General features: G+C 37.0%; 1 protein-coding gene across 4 annotated transcripts in view; it reads left to right on the top strand.

Annotated features, from left to right (window-relative positions):
- Nucleotides 1-5,355: 5,355 nt before the first annotated feature.
- LOC145690415 (uncharacterized) overlaps nt 5,356-18,819 on the top strand; it is a 31,865-nt gene continuing 18,401 nt past the window's right edge. Inside the window, exons 1-3 of one of the 4 annotated variants that reach the window (XM_081765267.1) lie at nt 5,409-6,069; nt 12,827-13,394; nt 17,774-18,241. In XM_081765267.1, coding sequence (XP_081621393.1) covers nt 12,976-13,394; nt 17,774-17,789 — 435 coding nt within the window. In that variant the 5' untranslated portion in view covers nt 5,409-6,069; nt 12,827-12,975 and the 3' untranslated portion in view covers nt 17,790-18,241. Of the gene's footprint in view, nt 6,337-12,826; nt 13,395-17,773; nt 18,242-18,819 lie in introns of those variants that run through there. The other 3 variants (XM_081765263.1, XM_081765264.1, XM_081765266.1) reach the window with 3 other exon arrangements.

Genomic DNA, 18,819 nt, shown 5'->3' with positions numbered 1-18,819 from the left:
GACTTGGAAAACAAAAAAACTCGGACGAAAAAGCTCAAATAGAAGAGAAATAACGCAATGTATTATAAAAAGTGCATATGGTACAAATTGTACCATAGGATCCCCAAAGGGTTAAGCACTTGTGCACATAGTTGACCTGATCAACATTGGTACAACTGATTGAGACATCATCAGCGAAAGCAAAACAAACAATATTTTGAAAATCATGTAAATGTGAGACTGGAAAACAGGACAAATTTTGCAATAAAGTTTCAAGAACTAAGCCAAATAACAACATTGATAATGGACGTCCTTGGCGAATACCTCGCTTGATAGATATGGGTGAGCTAAAGTAACCATTGATGTGAAGCTGGAATTTTGCATTGAGATATAAATTTTTAATATTATCAATAAAGCATGAATCAAAACCAAATGCTTGTAATACAGCGTAAAGATAGTTATCCTCGACAAAATTAAAAGCATGTTTGAAATCTATAGAAGTGACATAGGCAGGGAGCTGTTGCACTTGAAAATATCCCATGATGTCTCGTAGGCTACACAGGGGATAAATATTATGTTCTTTTGATAGCGCTGCCTGCTTACCACTTAAAAGTTTCTCGAGAACTTTTTCCATGCGTACTTTATGTAGCTTAGACAATAATTTTAAATCAGTATTTAACAGCGTAATGGGTCTAAAATTAGAAATATGAGCTTGGGCTCCTCTTTTTGAAACTAAAATAATGATATCATCATTTTGCATAACATTGCCAGATTGAAACATATCATTAAGTACAGCAGTGAAAGTATCTCCTACCACATCCCAATACTGTTTATAGAAGAGAAAAATGAGTCCATTCTTTCTAGGTCTGCTACAATGCTTTGTAGTATTTAACACATTATAAATCTCTTGTTTAGTAATCGGGGCTAACAATGGCGCATTGTCAGCCGCTGTTAATTTACAAGATATATTGGAAAAGAAAGGGGGCCATATGTGAGTAGCAACTGGATGCGATTCAAACAGTTGTTCATAATGCTGTGTTAAACTGGACATAATATCGGGTAATGCAGTGACTACTTGGCCATTTTCTAATATAAGATGTTCCATAAAATTAGTTCTCCTTCTATTATGTTGCCGCATGATGTGGAAAAATGTAACTTGTTCATTGGACAACAATAATTTGGAATCGAACGATTTAGTGATAGTCTTTAAATAGTCGTTTTCTAGTCGAATTATTTTTGCTCTTATTTTATTTATATGCATATACGTGCGCGCAGAGGGAGGCTGTTGCCACAACTCATGTAACACTTTGTAAAGGTAGTCAACAGTATTTTTCCTGTTCTGACGGTATTCAGAATGCATCCATTGGAAAAATGATTTAATTTTATGCTTAGCATATTGAACCCACCACAAATTTAAACTGCCGAAATATCTCTGTTGTCGACACCAGTAAGCCCATTTCTCTCGAAACAGTTCTTTAATATCATCAGATTTCCGAAGCTGTGGATTAAGTTTCCAGTTAGAGGGGCCGAACGTTGGGTTCAAACCAAGGAGAGGGAGAGGAAATTTGAGCAACATACACACAGCACTTTGATCACTAAACGGAGCCATAAGAACACTAATGTCACACACACGAGGTACGAGATCGAAGGAGGTATAGATCCTGTCTATGCGTGACTTCATTGATGGAGTGACATGCGTATAAATGATATCAGTTCGTTTGGACCGCCAGGTATCAACTAATCGGAATCCGTGGACCAGCCTTTCTAACGCTAAGCATTTATTAAAATAGCCAGTAGAATCGTCACAAAACAAAATGGAATTGAAATCTCCAGCAAGGATAATACTCGTATGTGGAATGGAAAACAGAGGCACGATATCAGCATTAAAAAATTTTCACGGTCAGTTTTGTGTAGAAAACCTGACAGGCAATACACATTTATATATAGAATGTTATCGCATAGAAGGCTGAGCCCATTGCCAGACGGTAAACGAGTAAGGTGTTGCACATGGATTCCTTTTTTCACTAATATTGCAGTACCTCTACCACTATATCCAAGATTAACAAAACAATTATACCGATCTATGAAACTTAAATCGGCTATTTTGAGTTCTTGCAAATGGAGTATATCAAAATCATGTAATCGTATAAAGTTTTGTAACAAGCGTTGTTTCGTAGGACTAGTTATACCATTTAAATTTAAAGTACCCACTTTACGAACAGTGACAATATGGTAAGACATACACAGCGGATAGAAAGTAAATAGAGTTATTGGAGCTGCAAAATAAACAAACTGCATGATGAGACCTGACAAACAGAAAAAAAGAACAACACTATTCAGGTTGATTCTTTACACTGTCTGTTTGTAGTGAATCCTTAAGGACAGTCGAGAAACTATGTTGCGATGATGTAATCGAAGCACCAACAACAGGCTCAGGTGAGTCACGTGTCACGACAGCCTTTCCTTTCCCTGTGTTTGTTTTGATTTTCTTGAGTGCTGACAAGGCAATCTTACCTGCTTTTTCACTTATATAAACCGTTCTCACAGTTTTGCTGCTTTCCGCATCTACTGATTCAGATAAAAGAGGCGGAAGGTCGTGAAGTACTTTAGTAGGCGGTATCTGCGAAGCACTGGTGTTGGAAGCCTCCTCTATTGCCGACACACTTATTAACAAACACTGGTCATTGACATCAGGCACCATGGGCGGATCTCCTATATCTTCGGGGGACGCACTAGGTATCGAATCCTGTATCCCGGTATCCGTGGGTCGATCCATGTAAATAGGCACAGCCAGCACTGGAAACTCATTGAGGTCCTGTAGCGATGGGGCACTGTGGGCACTGGGTAATGAGTCAGATAAGGTTGTTGTTAATGTACTGTTACCAGGTTGAAAGCTCTGATCGGTTGAGTAACGAGGAGTTTGAGGAAGAGATTTCCCAGATAACTGGGACATATTGAGCGTCAGAGGAGCTGTACTCAAATGTTTGGCGCGCTGTAGGCGTCGGGGACAAGAATTAAACGTGTGATCGACCTGGTGGCACGCGAAGCAAGTTGGGGGTTGCCCAGAGTATATAACACTTGTTCGATAACCTTGGATGAGTAATTTCGAAGGAATATGCTTCTTGAGATCCATATACGCTATACGTACGCCATTAAACACAGGAAGGCGGTACTTCTGGGACCACTGCTCATTTTCTATCTTTTTCACACTTCTGTAATTACTGAGGGCAGAATTGAGAAAACTAACATCTAGTTCAATGGGGAGATCCGTGATACGCACACGTGTAAGAGTATCTGAAGCATTTTGCACTGAAACAAGGCTCAGGGAGCCATCTTGATGCAAAAAGAGAGATCATTAGGTGTATTGAGGAGAAATTGTTCAATTTTTTCTGGAGAACTAAATTTCAAGAACACGCAATATTCCTCACTGTTTTATTGAATACCATCAATCTGATCCAAATTCACATGTACCTGTTCATCCAGCCAAACATGAATATCCAAAGCAGTTGGGCGGATATGTCGTGTACTTTTATCGATCGCAAGTTTCACTGTGTTCTGACGTAAACCACGAAACATGATGCGCACCAAATCAAACAAAAACAAATACTTTGCAAACAATAACAAGAAACTCTACAAGTATCAAAGCTGTTCACTATAGCAAGATAGCACTAATAACAGTCACTTGAAATACCACTTAGGTAGCCGCACTTAACTGGCTACTCGGTAGTCACAACGAGCAGGAGCAAACGACCGCACTCCTTCACGTCTACCGGTGAACTGACCACTGAGCCACCGCGGTCCCTTAAAAATTCGTTATGTTGCAGGCATATGATGTGCGAGGCCGTAGACCGAGCAAATGTGTGGGCTGGGGGGAAAGCCCACATGTACGTGCACTGAAATTCGGTATGTCTCGGGAATACGGAATGTTATTACATACAATTTGATATTTGAACTGAGATTCGGTATGGTTGTAGGTTTACGAGGTACGAGGTCATAGGTCGATCAAATGAGATATCAGAGGGTCTAAGGGCAAATCCTCTGACATTTCTTTTTAAATTGATTATGATTAGAGGCTTTTGTGGTGTGAGGCCCTAGTAACGGGGGTCTAGTGGCGAAGCCCCCAACTAGCCCAGGTCTATTAAGTATATAAATGTATTTGTGTAATGACTGGAAATTGCATAAATGCCTTTGGACAAAATTGCATAAGTAGCCATGAGAAATGACAATCCTTTAAGATAAAACTTTTAAAAAGCTACCAAAATGTACTCTTGAATGAGTTGTATATTATGTTTGTGCAGGTTCGAATCCAGAAGGGACTCCTGGAGGGGGGGATGGATACTTTGGGGGCGGTTGGGGATGCTAGCAGTGAAAAATTACTTAGATGATCTGAAACTGCCACAAATTACTACTAAAGTACACTGTTAATGGTGGCGCTGAGTAGGGGCGAACGACTTTTCGCCCTCCCCCTGCATCCGCCTATGTGTTTACATAAATGATATAGCTCCTTATACAACCTATGCAGAGTTAATAGTAGTGGATTACTAATTACAAAGATACGTGTTACTGCTGGAGGCTCCATATGGTATATTGTATACACATGCAGTACATTAATACATTGATTTTGATACATTAATTGCCATTTAGAACTTCATCTCTACTGCAATTCTTAATTCTAACTGGAGTGGTACGGTCACAGAGAAACGTATTTTTAAAGAAATAAGAAAAGCTCATCAAGACCAAGAAAAGGAAGTTGCTCCTTAACTTGATTTGATCTATATTTTATGGGCTGTTCTATTAGCAATGGCCTAGCCCATCACTACTAGGGAATGGCCTCATTCAGTGACCACAATAACTCAGAAAGAATTAGAAAAGTAAGCAGCCTAAGTCTAATGAAGAAGCTTGGGCTTGAGACTAAGGTTTCATCTCAGCATTTGACTAGTGTTACAGAAAACAAAGGACAAATTTCCATCAGGACGACCTCTTTAAAAAAGATTCACTACCTTTTCATTCAAGTATTTCCACTAGAATCGAATCTGACAATGAGATTGCTCTCACCTAAGTCGACAGTTTTACTCATTCAAATTTCGAATAATTGTGACATATTAAGGCACGAAAACCAAATATCAACAAAATGAAGAGAACGCAAGGCTGTCAAACGATCAGATACCAAAAGTGTCTTATAATCTTATTTTAAGCATAGGAATGAAAATCACTTTGTCAATAATTTCGAAAATTTTGCTGATTCGGAACATCCGAATTTTCTGACACGGAGTATCGAATCCGGATCCAAGATCCGGTTTTTCAGGTCCAGATCCAAGATCCGAAATTTCGGATCCGGATCCAAGATCCGTTTTTGGATCCGGATCCAAGATCCGTTTTTCGGATCCGTATCTAAGATCCGTTTTTTCGGATCCGTAGGTCCTCAAGATAGCCTAAACTTTCCCTCATGAATGCTCAAAAATTCCCTTCTAAGATAAATTTTCACTAATTTTAGTTCAGTATTTTAAAGAGAGCATTATTGCGTATCTATGGATTCGTATACTGTGCTTATATCTCTACAGCATACTTTTGTACTTTTGCTCTGTTATTACTACAATGTTTCTTGTATAATGACATCCTCAAGCCAGGCCGCCAAAGCCTTGTGCGACAATAAAGTGTGTGGGATTCTGCTCTGGAAATAATGCTACCGTCTTTCACCATACCGGCGCAGTGCTTAGTATCATAACATTTGTTGAAAAGCTAAATTTCCCTACATTTTAGCTCATATCCGTAAAAACTCCCTTTCCCTCTCCATAAAAATTTCTTTTCTAAATCTCCCTACGCCACGGGAAATTTCCCTCAATCTAGCATCACTCGGAATTGAACCTCCGGCTTCCATAGGCGGTAGAATTAGTTTAGTTAGTTTAAGTGAACATATAGATTAAGAAAAGTTCTATCAAATTATTGTTTTGACATTTCTTTTTTTAAGTGATTTTCAAAGACTTTCTACAGTGATATTACCCTGACGGATTACCAACATTTGGGTATACATTGTTCAAACACGTGCAAACTGACGTGCTTTGGGAATGATCACCTGCTATTCTATTATATGCAAGTACAAAATTATTATTGCATGAAGTTCGCTACTAGTGTCCTAGAAATTGTTTCTTAGGCTAAGATTTGCATTTAATGGTGCCGATTTATTTTATGAGGACTCCCCCAAATGATATAAATACGTTTTCGGAAGTATGGTATAAAAACGACTGTGTGAAAACAGAAACCAATCTGTCCTATGTGCCCACTTAGAGGTGGAAATGATGTCTATCTATTCAGGGCAGCAACAAGGTATCCGCCCGAATTCTACAGCTGTGAACAAATGTAATTACATCTTTTAAAAGAATAAAAATATCTGATTATTGTGCAATTTGTATACCAAAAAAAGGGCATTTATTCCGAAGTTGGGCGTCTGCTTTCACCACGTTTTTTCGCTGTTATCTCCTTTGCACACCTTCTGCAATTTGTTGTTAGGTTCATTAATCCGTGCTCTTTACAAACTTTTAAAAGATTTTGCTTGTTATCAACCTATTGCTTCACAAATGTTAAAACTGTTAGTTCATTGTCCTTGTACATTCGCCATGTTGATAACATAAATGCTCGTTTTTTTCGCACAATGCAACTGTTTGTTACCTTGCGCCAAGTAGTTCCCTCCGCTCGCCGTATAGTCCCATGTTTATAACCTTTTATATATAACAAATAAACAGATTTTTCGAGTCTCTTATGTATTGTCAAGCACACAAACGATCAAATTATCCATATCTTTCCTGTAAATTATGAAAATTTTGCTGGAAACGGACGCCCAACTTTGGAATTTAACCCAAAAAAAGCATGCTGGTTTACTTTTGGTGCGCCATTCGAGATAATTGTACAAAAATTAGATCTTTTTTCTCTAATTTTTATTGTTTTCTAAATGATTTATGCTGGGCGACATAAAAATATCCACATGGCATAGTTAAAATTCAAGTGGTACCATAAGAAATAATTGAAAAATTATAATTCTTTTACGAGTTGCGTATAAACACAAGTGTCCGTATGCATGCATAAAAACTACAGCCCAAAAAACACAAAACAACCTGCGCTAGGTCGCCCCTAGAAGCACGAATGCTATCTAACCGAGTCATAGCAGAGCGAAGCTGTAGGGCCCGACAGTTAAAGAGGTGATGCGTCTGAAGGGAACAGGCGCGTGAGCTAAAGTGGGTATCCACATAAGTGAGGGTAATGAAAACGAGTGGGTCTTGACAGTGATACGAGTTTCAATAGCATTTGTCACGGTTTCATACTAGTAGCGTTCCACTTGTAAACAAAATACAACTTATGTAAACTGTGCAGAAATTCATCGCCCGTGGAAAATAGTTTCTATTAAGGCATCTGTCATATAAACTCATTTATTTTATCCGTCGTAAAGCACTTGTAATATTTTTAGACTAGTAATCTTACACTTCTAAACATAAAATTCAGATGTGATGCGCAAAAACAGAAACAATGAGAGTTAATTGTCATCAGTGTTATGTGGCTTTTGTGAAATTTTAAGGAACAGTTCTACCATGCTGGCACAATTCAAAAATTCCAGGTGTAGTGGATGAGATGGGTTCCCTGTGGGTATAAGTTTACTTTATAGGTTATGTCGCATTTTGTGGGTACTGAGCTGAGAGGATGCACTCAGTACCAATACTAGAAAATTGCCCTTTCTTCTTTATTTTAGCTTTCCGCGCCTGATAACTGCCCTCATTTACATATTTGGACAAGCCATTTAATTTTGAGTTTGACAATCTGGTGGATCTACAGACCATTTTTGAGCTGTTACAGACTCCCTCATGTTCGTATCTTGCTGCGGAATTTTCGGAGTTACTAATTTCAATAGGGTATGAAACTGAATAATCCCTTGTGTAGTTTTTTGTAGGAACGAGGATTTCTAAGTAGTTCATTATCTCTTTACTCTCGTTTTTTTGAGTTGGAGGGGAGGGCGGATTTTGTGTCAGCAGCATAGCAGATATCGCTGCTATGGCTATTTCATCCTCTTCAGATGAACTCATATCCTGAAATAGAAAACCAATAATATTTACGATTTTCGTAACACGTTTTTCGTTCGTTTTAATACAGCGACCACGAAAGGCTCTGCTGGTAAAACCTACTTAGTTTTAAGGATCGCCTGAGACCCCTACATCACATCAGGGTAAAAGGAATTGTATGGAAATTTGAGTTAAGCAACAGTGTAAAGTTGTCGCCTGGGTTGAGACCTTAGTTCAGATCTGTGTGAGACGGGCTTTATGATTAACTGTTCGGCTGTTTGCTAGATCATGTCTTTCACAGCATTTCAACAACTGCCTTTCCTTATTTTTGTACAATTCGATAAATTGCAAGCACGATATGTGACAATCTGGTCATTAACGTATTTCCACACTCCCTTACCCATAAATCATAACATGTGTACGTCCCCGCAAAATAATGGCTTCCACCTCCATATATAGTGCCGCTTACAACATCAACAATAACTAACAACAGCAGTACATTTTTAACTTCAATTATTCACTTCACCTGACTTCTAGTAACTCTTCCTCTTAACCGAAAATAAACTCTCCAATTCATGTGGTAAATTGTGTAAAATTCTTTCGGCGATACAGCAGCTTACCCATAAAAGTAATAATAAAATACAATACACAACAGGCAAACGAACTTGTGCTAAGTTGTTACTAAACAACGCAAATGCTGTATAACTGAGCCAGACAGTTTGAAACTGCTCTAACCGTTTCGTAGCGTGGGTATGCGTCCGTAGAAGAAACGACATTAGCCACTCTGCATTTGCTCATTAGCGATAAGGAAGGGAACATGAGAGAGAAGTATTTCCATGAATGGCTAATTTTAATTCACTATGCTTATGTCTACTTGATGCAGGCCAGACTTGCTTAGAATCGAAAGAATGTTACAGATTTGCTGAGTCTATTAATATTAGGTTAGGTTAGATTCTAAACTGTTGAACCCCTTCGCTAAACAGATAACTTTTTTGTATTAAAACAATTAGATCTCAGAGTATTGAAATGCTAGAATTATTTAACATACATCGCTGACAAATGTGAAGTTTCCGCTATATTTTGGTGTATCATAATTTACACTGGAAGAATATAACTTTCGAAAGTATATATGTATTGCATAGATTTCATAAAGGATACACAAGATAACGAGAAGAAAATACATGCATTATGTTTTACATAATTACAAAAATAATCGTTATTCTCACTTCGCTACATTACATTGTTTCTTGATGTGGACTGTTGTTATAAATGTAAAAATTAAAAAAAAAGAAAAAAAATTAACGAAACTTTAGAAAGTGAGACTTTTCTGGAGTAGTTTCCTCTAAAATTTCTTTTCCTGATGTGAGTTTAGCAATTTCATATTTTCGGAAGATTTTCGCATGTATTCCCTCATTTCATAAATTAAAAATGAATAGTTTTCTACTGGTAGTTTCATTGTACAGTATGCTAAAATTATCAAAACGATTAAAATGTATGGATTACGCTGTATCAAAAATATTACCCGTACTTTGCTAAATTTCATTCCAAATTTAGGGGTAATATATCATCATACACATTCTCTTGCCACTTTTGCCGTGTGAGTTGTTTCACATCCCTATTACATACGAACACTTACAGAACATTAAGGAGCATTCGCATGATCTACTAAATTACGGTCTATGTAGTCTAGGGTATATTCCAAGATTACTAGCGACGCACAGTATGAAACAGCCTAAAATATATATTTGTTTTAAAGACGACTTTATACGTGATCACAGTCTTCATATGTTCGATAACTCTCTAAATATACGTGATGACCTCTTACAGTGTATTACGTCATTCGAGTAATTAAGTGTAACAATGATAAATTCATAAAATTTCTGCCTAAAATTGGAAGAAATACTGAGAAAGTACTCGTAACCCTTGTTGATTCCTTTCCGAAAAATCCTTTGGTAAAATATACCGGATACCTACGTTCGTAATACGTTTGTTGTTTCGTTTGTTTAAGGTAGGTGTACAGTTGACTATGAACGAAAATGCAATGAAATCTTAGAGTTTTAAGACCAAAGTTTACTGCGGCTAGGCTTAAAGAGACGGTAATGATGAGAGATGAATGCATTCGTGGAATGAAGAAAGTAGAAAGAAACGGGAGAACCGCAAAAAGACACACGCACAAGATCATTATCCACAGCAAACTTACTTCGCCCAAGTTGAGATTGAACCAAGGATTGATTGAATGCTGTGCTACTGAGCCATCTCGCCCCCTGGACTAGAAGAAGATTATATGACCCACTACATCACTATGTAAAGCTCTCTAGTTGCTCTTTGTTTAACCTGAGCACCATCTGAGCGCAAATCCGTCCATTTTTGGTAAGGGCTCATCTTGTTAAGATCCAAATTTAACGAGTTCTTCTACCTTCCACATAACATTTGTACGAAGATGGACGCTATACATCAATACAACCAACAAATATCATGAGTTGTTTTTAAAAAAATCAAGTGTCAATTAACCACTGGAGAACCGAATATACCCAAATAATGCAAGACCTGAAAACTAAAACACAACAACGATGTAATAAATTTCCCTGGAAATAGCTCGCTCTGCATGTATTTGAGTAAAGATAAAATAATGGAGAGGACAGTTAAATCTGTTTTTAAAATATTATAGTACATCTTGAAAATGTTATTCATTTTTAAGATGAAAACTTGTATAATGTTGCTCTTCATATTTTATTTTACAATAGGTTAATGTTGAAGAGGAAGTTTTGGTTTTCTGTCCTCATGTAACACTGATAATAGGTTGAGAATTAGTAAGTTTATTTAAAAAGAAGACAGAATGAAAAGCAGTACTCGTTCTTCGTTAAAAACGTACTTATGTGTAGGGAAAAATATATACAGGGTTCATTATGAAAGTAATGAGCATTGCTTTAGAAAAACTTTTATTGTTCCGATTGTTACAAATATTTAAAATTCCTCAAAATACGCTCCTTCTGCATCGATACACTTCTGGAGACGTGTTTCCCACGCCTGGAAAGCATCTTTGAAGTCCTCGGCTGGAATGGCTTTTAAAAACCTTGTAACATGGGCTTGAATATTCAGCACGGTGTCCCAATGTTTTCTTTGAGGTGTCTCTTCGAAAGGGGAAACAAATAAAAGTCACTAGGAGCCAGTTCAGAACTATAGTGCCGGGGGGGGGTAGGGGTCCACTGGAGTTCTGCTTCAGGCCAGGAAGTCGACGACGGTGAAGGCGGTGTTACTTGGTGCTTCGTCATGGTGGAGTTTCATTGAGTCTTTGATGTAACTTCGAACGCTGGTGACCCTGCGTTTCAGTTTCTTGGGCACTTCTAGATAAAATTCTGCGTTGACAGGTTGTCCTGGTGGCACAAACTCGAAATGTATGATTCCTCGAACGTTGAAGAAGACAAAGAGCTTGGTTTTGATTCGGGATTCGCTCATGCCCGCCTTTTTGAGGCGGGGAGAGGATGAGGTCTGCCACTCCGCACTCGGCCTTTTTGATCTTGATCTTATTCGAACATTCAGAATTCGTCTCCAGTTACGACCGAGTCTAAAATTCCGGATCATTTATTGGGGCCGCGGTGGCTCAGTGGTAGAGCGTTCACCTCTGGTGCTAGGGGTCTCGGGTTCAAACCCTGCTCCCGCCAAGTGAACTTTGTGGTGGACGAACACCGTGTGCGTGGGTTTTCTCGGGGTTCTCCCGTTTCCTCCCACTTTCTTCATTCCACCATTTCATTCATCTCTCATCTTCACCGTCTCCTTTAGCCTAACCGGCATAACCATGGGACGTAAAGCTCAAAAATTTCATTTTCATTTTTTCCGGATCATTTCACACAATGCCAACAACTCCTTGCAGCGCAAAACTGGAACTTCTTTTGGTTCGTTCGTCAACACCTTGGCAGAAGCTTCGCACAGATCTTTCGCATTTGCAGGTCCTCGGTCACTATCCCATGTACTGTAAATGTTGACATGTTTAGGGGGTCCGCGATTTGTTCAATGCTCACACACCAGTCTGAGCACAACACTTCACGCACACGGTTAACGTTTCGTCGGTCCTGGCCGTTGTTGGGCGTCCAGAATGGGGCTCGTCGGCGACCTCCTCCCGACCCTGCTTGAACGACTTGTGCCATTTTCTGACCTGGGATCTTGACAAACATTCCTGCTTGTAGACCTCTTTCAGCATCTGGTAAGTTTCCGTAGCAGTCTTACCCAACTTGACGCAAAATTTTATGGCGTAGCGTTGTTACACTATCGAACCCACCATCGCGCCGTGTTACAACTTGTAAAAACGTGCTTCACGCGGATCGACATCCACACGCTGTCACTGCTCGCAGCAGACTGACTCCGGTCGCGTTTGGAAGGACAGACCACATACTAGTTTTTCCGCGCCGGCAGCGCGTGCTGCGGTGGATTGTTGAGTCAGGGTAGCATCATGCTCGTTACTTTCATAATAAACCCTGTAAAACATACGTAAATGTAAAAGAATATATGGTATCTTTTCCTATAGCAAGTGATAAAGTAAAGAAAAAATCGGATATTGATCAATATTTCCGTTTTTGGTAAGCTTATATAGTTTCGCTATTTAATTATCTCGATAATGGTTATATGTTGTAGCGAAGTTTCGGATGCTTTAAAATACTGCTTTCAAAACCTTTTACATCTTTATCTGATCCCAACTCATTTCACCCACCAACCCAAATTAACTGGAATGATGCTTACCGTTATCTTTTCCTGGCTTGTTCATAAATTTTTGTTAGTACGAATAATGTTTTTCTTACTGCTTTCAGATTTGTTTGGTTTCTTTTGACATTACGTGCTGAAGGTTTGAAATCTCCAACTTGAACAGTTTTCTTGATACCGGAAGCCGTTATATTATTTAAATTTTGCTTCTAATAAAATTGTAACAAAGCAAGAAAACGTTCCTATTGAAGTTAAAATGGAAAGAGAAAACGTTAGTATTAAAATTGAAATGAAGACAGAAAACGAGTCATTTGAGGAATGTAATTATAATCTATGTAGTAGTGACACCAGTGATCATGAAATTCCTCTTACAATACTTTTGGAATCTGAGAAACATAAAACTGCAATGGAAGAAGAGAAAATAGCTTCAGAAAGTAATGTAGATAAAACGATATCGGACTGGGAACTAAACTCGAAAGCAATATGTTTGGTTGAGCTTATATCAACTGCTGAAGAACTTGGGATTCCCAAACCTTTCCCCAGTAACATCAATCAAAGATCCTCCGATTGTATATACAACACGAAAGAGTCAGGCAATCATATCCCTGCCGCTCACGACGAGGACGTTGAAGGGGATCATAATCGACAAGGAGTTGACAATACTCAGACCCTCAGGTATGTTTAAATTCGTTTATTTCATCAGAGTTCGTGTTTATAGATAATCCTTTTCGACACAATAATTAGTTAGCTATATGTTTTTTCCTTTACTTGAAACTGAGTTAATCGAATTGCAAATATTTGGACACCTATAAGAACTTAACCTAATTCTTAGGTATGTAAGATGTCAAACAGTTCCCAGTGAAATAATTTTCCAAATTTAACGGTACATTATCACAAACTCGCTCCTTACATTAAGCCTGTGCGCAAGGACTGAAAACTGACACGCTTCTGAGCAATTTCAAGAGCAATTCTTCTTTAAAAAACTGCTCGTAAGTAAAACGATCACTAGTAGTACTTTAAACTAGATATAAACTGCTGTGATGGATCAAGGATGTTTAATAGGAGTGTTCTGAAACACTAGAGAATTGGAATAAGTAGTGGTTTTATTGAGTGAGAAGAAAATTTGGTAATATATTTTCTATTATTGAGAAGAGTACATCACTGGCTTACCTATAATTTCCACTATCAATCAAAATATTTTCATAATACAAAAGCTCAATTCTTTTTAATTAATTATTTATTTATTTATCGCTTCTGAAACAATAACGTTTTATATACAAAACACCCTAGTAAATAAGTATGCCAAGTGAAGATCATATGAAGAAATTATCCATTTATTTAAGGCGTTAACGTTACGGAACCCCTACACATATCGTAATTGTAGTAATTTTGGTTATGTCGTAACATGAACTAAGTCCTAGTAGTCTAACCAGAAATTGGACTTTTGTATACAGTTTATTTTTAATAAATTGATTTAATTGAATTCATTGATAAAGATTCTCGTGTCAGAAGTTTACACCTTATGATGGCATATCTCATCGTATCCTTGCTTGTGATTCCTCGTATGTCAAGTTTATTAATTTTACAGGAAAGAAAAAAGAACATCTACTCACAGCACTATTATTTCTGACCGTCTAAAAGTGTGTTGTTCGTCAAGATACGCTGATACAGCTGCTCTTATCACAACGCCAATCGCTATAATACTAATCGCTGCCATAAACAGAGGTCTCGGTTGCCCAGTGATAAAATGTTCACCTCTGGTGTGTGGTGTCGCTGGTTCAAACCCGCTGATGCCAAGTGAACTTTGTGGTGCTTAAACTGTGTGCGTGGGTTTTCTCGGTTTTTCCCTTTCGTCCCACTTTCTTAATTTCATTCATTTCTCATCGTCACTGTCTTCCTAAGCCTCGTTGGGATAACCATGGGACGTAAACCTAAAAGATTCCATTTCACTTCGCTGCCATAAAAGGTATCACCTAAAATTACCAACAATCAACGTAGGAGCCAAAACTGTTATTAATTTTTCCTCAGGAATTGATTTTTTAGGATGTTCAATGGTTTGCTAGGAAATGGGGTATCGTTTTCTCATCAGGTTTAAGCCAAAACGAAAAATCGTAAAAGTTGGATGTACATTGCATCACATTAAGTGACAATATGGCCTTGTACCGCGGGCAAAGCTAATAGATAAAAGGATATCTGTTGCTACTTTTGTATGACATTTGCCGGCAAAATATTTTTCCTCTTAAATAACGCTTTCTTTTCTTCTATTCTTTGAGCACTGAGCATGTTCGGGGCGCACAGTCTCTCACTTTTAGAGTAATCACCTCCGGCACGGAGGCACTTGTTTGATTCCAAATGCCGGAAAATGGGTTTTGTGGTGTAGAAACAGTTTGTTTTGATTTCCCAGACATCTCCTGTGCGTCCTACTTTCCTATTTCCACCACTGCCATGCATCTAATGCTCATCCACTCTCTTAGCCTGTGTGCATCGACGTGGGACATTAAACATAAAGATACCCATGTCGCAAATAAGTGTTGACAAGCAATCTGCTCAAGATAAGAGAATCTGAGAGGATTAAAATTCGATTCGAAGCGATAGGATCCGGTAGCATTAAAACTAAATTTGTCATTGAGTTATTTAAATATTCTGCTGCGTCGATTTCTCCAAACAAACGTAGATTTCTTCAGTTTTTCGTTTTACTTATGTCAGGACAGGAATGCTTGGTCTTTAACGAAATACCGTCAAATTATAGTTTTAGCGTTTTTCCTCCCTCATTTGATGACTATTCGTTACATCATCGTCTAATGAGGAACACTGCAAACGGTCCTTTATAGTTGTTTCATGCAATGGTAGCAAACAGTACTAGATTAATATGTTCTGTGGTCTATTTACTAAATAATGAAGGAATAAATTCTTTGAGTAAAGGCCAGTAATCAATTGAATAGCTCATGTATATCATCTTCAGTAAAGTGAGGAATCGAGTGGTATTTTAAAGAACATCTGTTGGAAATCTGTGACTTGACAGACATTTAAACCTTTACTAACTTGAAGTAGAGTGCATTATTAAATAAATAATGCTTGTGTGGATCCTATTTTCTACGGGAAGAATGTCAGTCGTGTGTAGCCCAAAATCGTAATACAGGGATTATGTGCAGGCATTGTTCGCGGCAAAGCTTGCAACTAACTAGGGTAACTGAGATCCATGCCTGGAGTAGGAAATATAACAAAGGACATTTGATAGTAGGTGAGATATTAAGAAGAGAACCAACAAGGATGATGTTATCTAAGACTTATAACTGCAATGTTTATCTTGTGTAGGAAATGATTTCCTCACTTTAGCTTCACTAGAACTTCGCTTCAGGCAGTTTCGTCTCTCTTATGTATAGGGTTGGTATAATGAGTATTTTACTTCGGGTATATCACAATAGTCTGATCTATGGTTACTCTCAGTTGTGGGATTAAGAATAGGGATACACACTCATAATGAAAACTAAATGAAATTAATCTTCGTGTTTTCTTTCTTTAATCACACAAAATTTAATTAAATTATATATTACATTTAACTAAATACACGTAAGAAATATTAACATATATATGTTGGTTTTCAGCAAGTGTTGCTTGAACGTCGGCCAAAGAAGGTTGCAGTGGTTCATATTGGTTGCAAAAACTGATAGGTCATAGTAATTCATAGAGGGTTGAATTAAATACTGGGTTTACTGAAATGTGGTGAAAAGTGTAATATGAGTGTATTTTTTTATTGACTCAAATTCTCGGATACACCCATCACTGAAATAATCCAGAGGTCTTTATTGCATGTAAACTTGCATATTTTCAAAAAAATACATTGACATAAAAGACTAAAGAGTAAGTGTAAAAACAAAGAATTAATTTATTTGACTAAATTTCTGTGTTAGAACAGAACTTCGTTACGAAATATTTTAAACATTTTTTGTTATTTTCTTTATATCTGGTTTGCATTAAGTTATTAAAGTTTTCGACAGTAACAAAATATAACCTTACACGTTAGTGGTGTGATGGGTTATATATATTGCAACGAAAGTTACGGATTTGTTGTTCCTCAGTTTTTAATATATAATATGTTTTACACTTTTTAATATTTCCTTTATATCTAATTGTCATTAAATTATTAGTGTTGAATAGTAACACCATATTCACTCTTTAGTGGGAAAAGATTTATAGCATTACCATAAAATATTTAGTTTAAACCTTATTTATGCTTTTATGGTTAAACCCTGTATTCCTGATCATAATTTCGCAATTTTTAAAGTATTTTTGTACTTTGGTTACAAAATACAGGGTGTTTATTTCAAAGCAACATTGCTATAAAATATGTCTTATGTGTAGCTACTGATCAACATTGCCCTATTATGGTATAATATCCTAAGAATACTCTCAGTAATTTCCAACAGTTTCGTTGAAATATTTTGCTACAGAGCAAGAAACCACAAATAAAAACAAATAGAAAAACTCCCGCGGAACGTAGGAGATAAAGTTGCCAGAGTACTAAATTTGACTGTCCCCTGTTGACGAAGATTAGAAGTATCTAAAAAAGCGTTCCGCAAATCATGTAAATGAATGTTATATAAGAGCAATAATGCCAATTAAATGATCACTGAATTTATAATTCTTGCGGATAAGGCAAGAGAATGCGATGTTGCTTCAGAGCAACACAGCTCAATAAAGGGTTAACCTTAGACGATCCAGACGTGATGAGTTATAGCTATTGCAAATTTTCAATTGATACTTAAGGTTAAAAATCTCGAACTTTTTTCATCAGGATGTATTAAGTTAATCCCAAACGGTGTTATATGTAATTTGTAGACGTCACTCTGGTGAGTTTTAGTTGTTAATTCAACGCTAAGATATCTAAATTTAACGCAATACTAACTTCAAATGTCCCAGCCCTGATGAGTAATTACTGCTGAGAATATGTATTAAACTTTAACCGAGGAATGGTTTGTTATTATTGATATTACTATTGTTACTATTATTAAGTATTATAATACTATAATAATAAGTATTCTCCCTTTTTGCAGGTCCTGGGTCGAATGAGGTGTTTTTTTTCTTTTTTTTCATTTTGGTTCGGAAATAGAATGGGTTTTTCCACGTTTGTCGATCTTGAGCTTCCTCACTCCTGACTTTCCTTCCATCTATCCTTCTATGGCGGTATGAAGAATAATTCTATCGTAAAATGATCCCATTCCAATTGTTCTTCCTACGAACAATGCTGCCAATGTTTTGCCAAATTTAGAACGTGTTATACTATCTAGTTGTTGTTTTATTTACAGCAAAAGTTTTGTATAGTTGAAAGATTTACCTTTTGTGCAATTTTACGCACAATACTCACATTACACAGAAATAATATAAATTGTTGTGTACTCAAGATATGTAATGTTTATTTCTGTGAATCTCAATTCTTGTAATATATTTATTACTGAAGATTTATGGGTTTTCAAATGTTTAAATTCTTCAATATTGCATCTTACAATAAAAAAAGGTTAATAGCACTATATGCATTTTTCTCCATTAATCTGGCTCTGTTCTCATTCATTTCATTTCTTTTAGCCATATGCCAAACATTTCTTCTTAGCCAAATATCATTATTATTATTATTAAAAATATTATTATTATAATTATTATCTACATTGATACTTATTGATAATGGTTTGGAATCGTTACCGTGTACTTATTGTACACTACTATCAATTTCTTTACATGCCACCACGCAAATGTTTGACATTTCTGTGTTGATACTCTTAAACGCGGAGCTAGGACGAAGTTTCTCTCGTCATAACCATAAAAATTCTTAACTCATTTAGCAATTAAGCCAACATACAAAAGTAAGGAAAGAAACTTGTCATATTATACTGGAAATTTAAAACAAACAAGTGGAGACCTTTCATGCCCAATTCTGCTGAAGATTGTAACATAAGATGTATGACTGGATTTTAAGGATTGGATGCTGAAATTGTTGTCGATTTCTACAGTAACAAATATGGCAAAATAATGGAAAGCGTGTTTGAGTAAGACACACATCGTCTACGCCCTATTTTGACCAGAATTTACGTCAGAAATATACCAA

This window comes from Thermobia domestica, chromosome 7 (genome assembly GCF_964235325.1).
Source record: "Thermobia domestica chromosome 7, izTheDome1.hap1.1, whole genome shotgun sequence".
Taxonomy (NCBI): Eukaryota; Metazoa; Arthropoda; class Insecta; order Zygentoma; family Lepismatidae; genus Thermobia; species Thermobia domestica.
The sequence above is the reverse complement of the archived record's forward strand: the minus strand, read 5'-3'. Positions and strand labels throughout refer to the sequence as shown.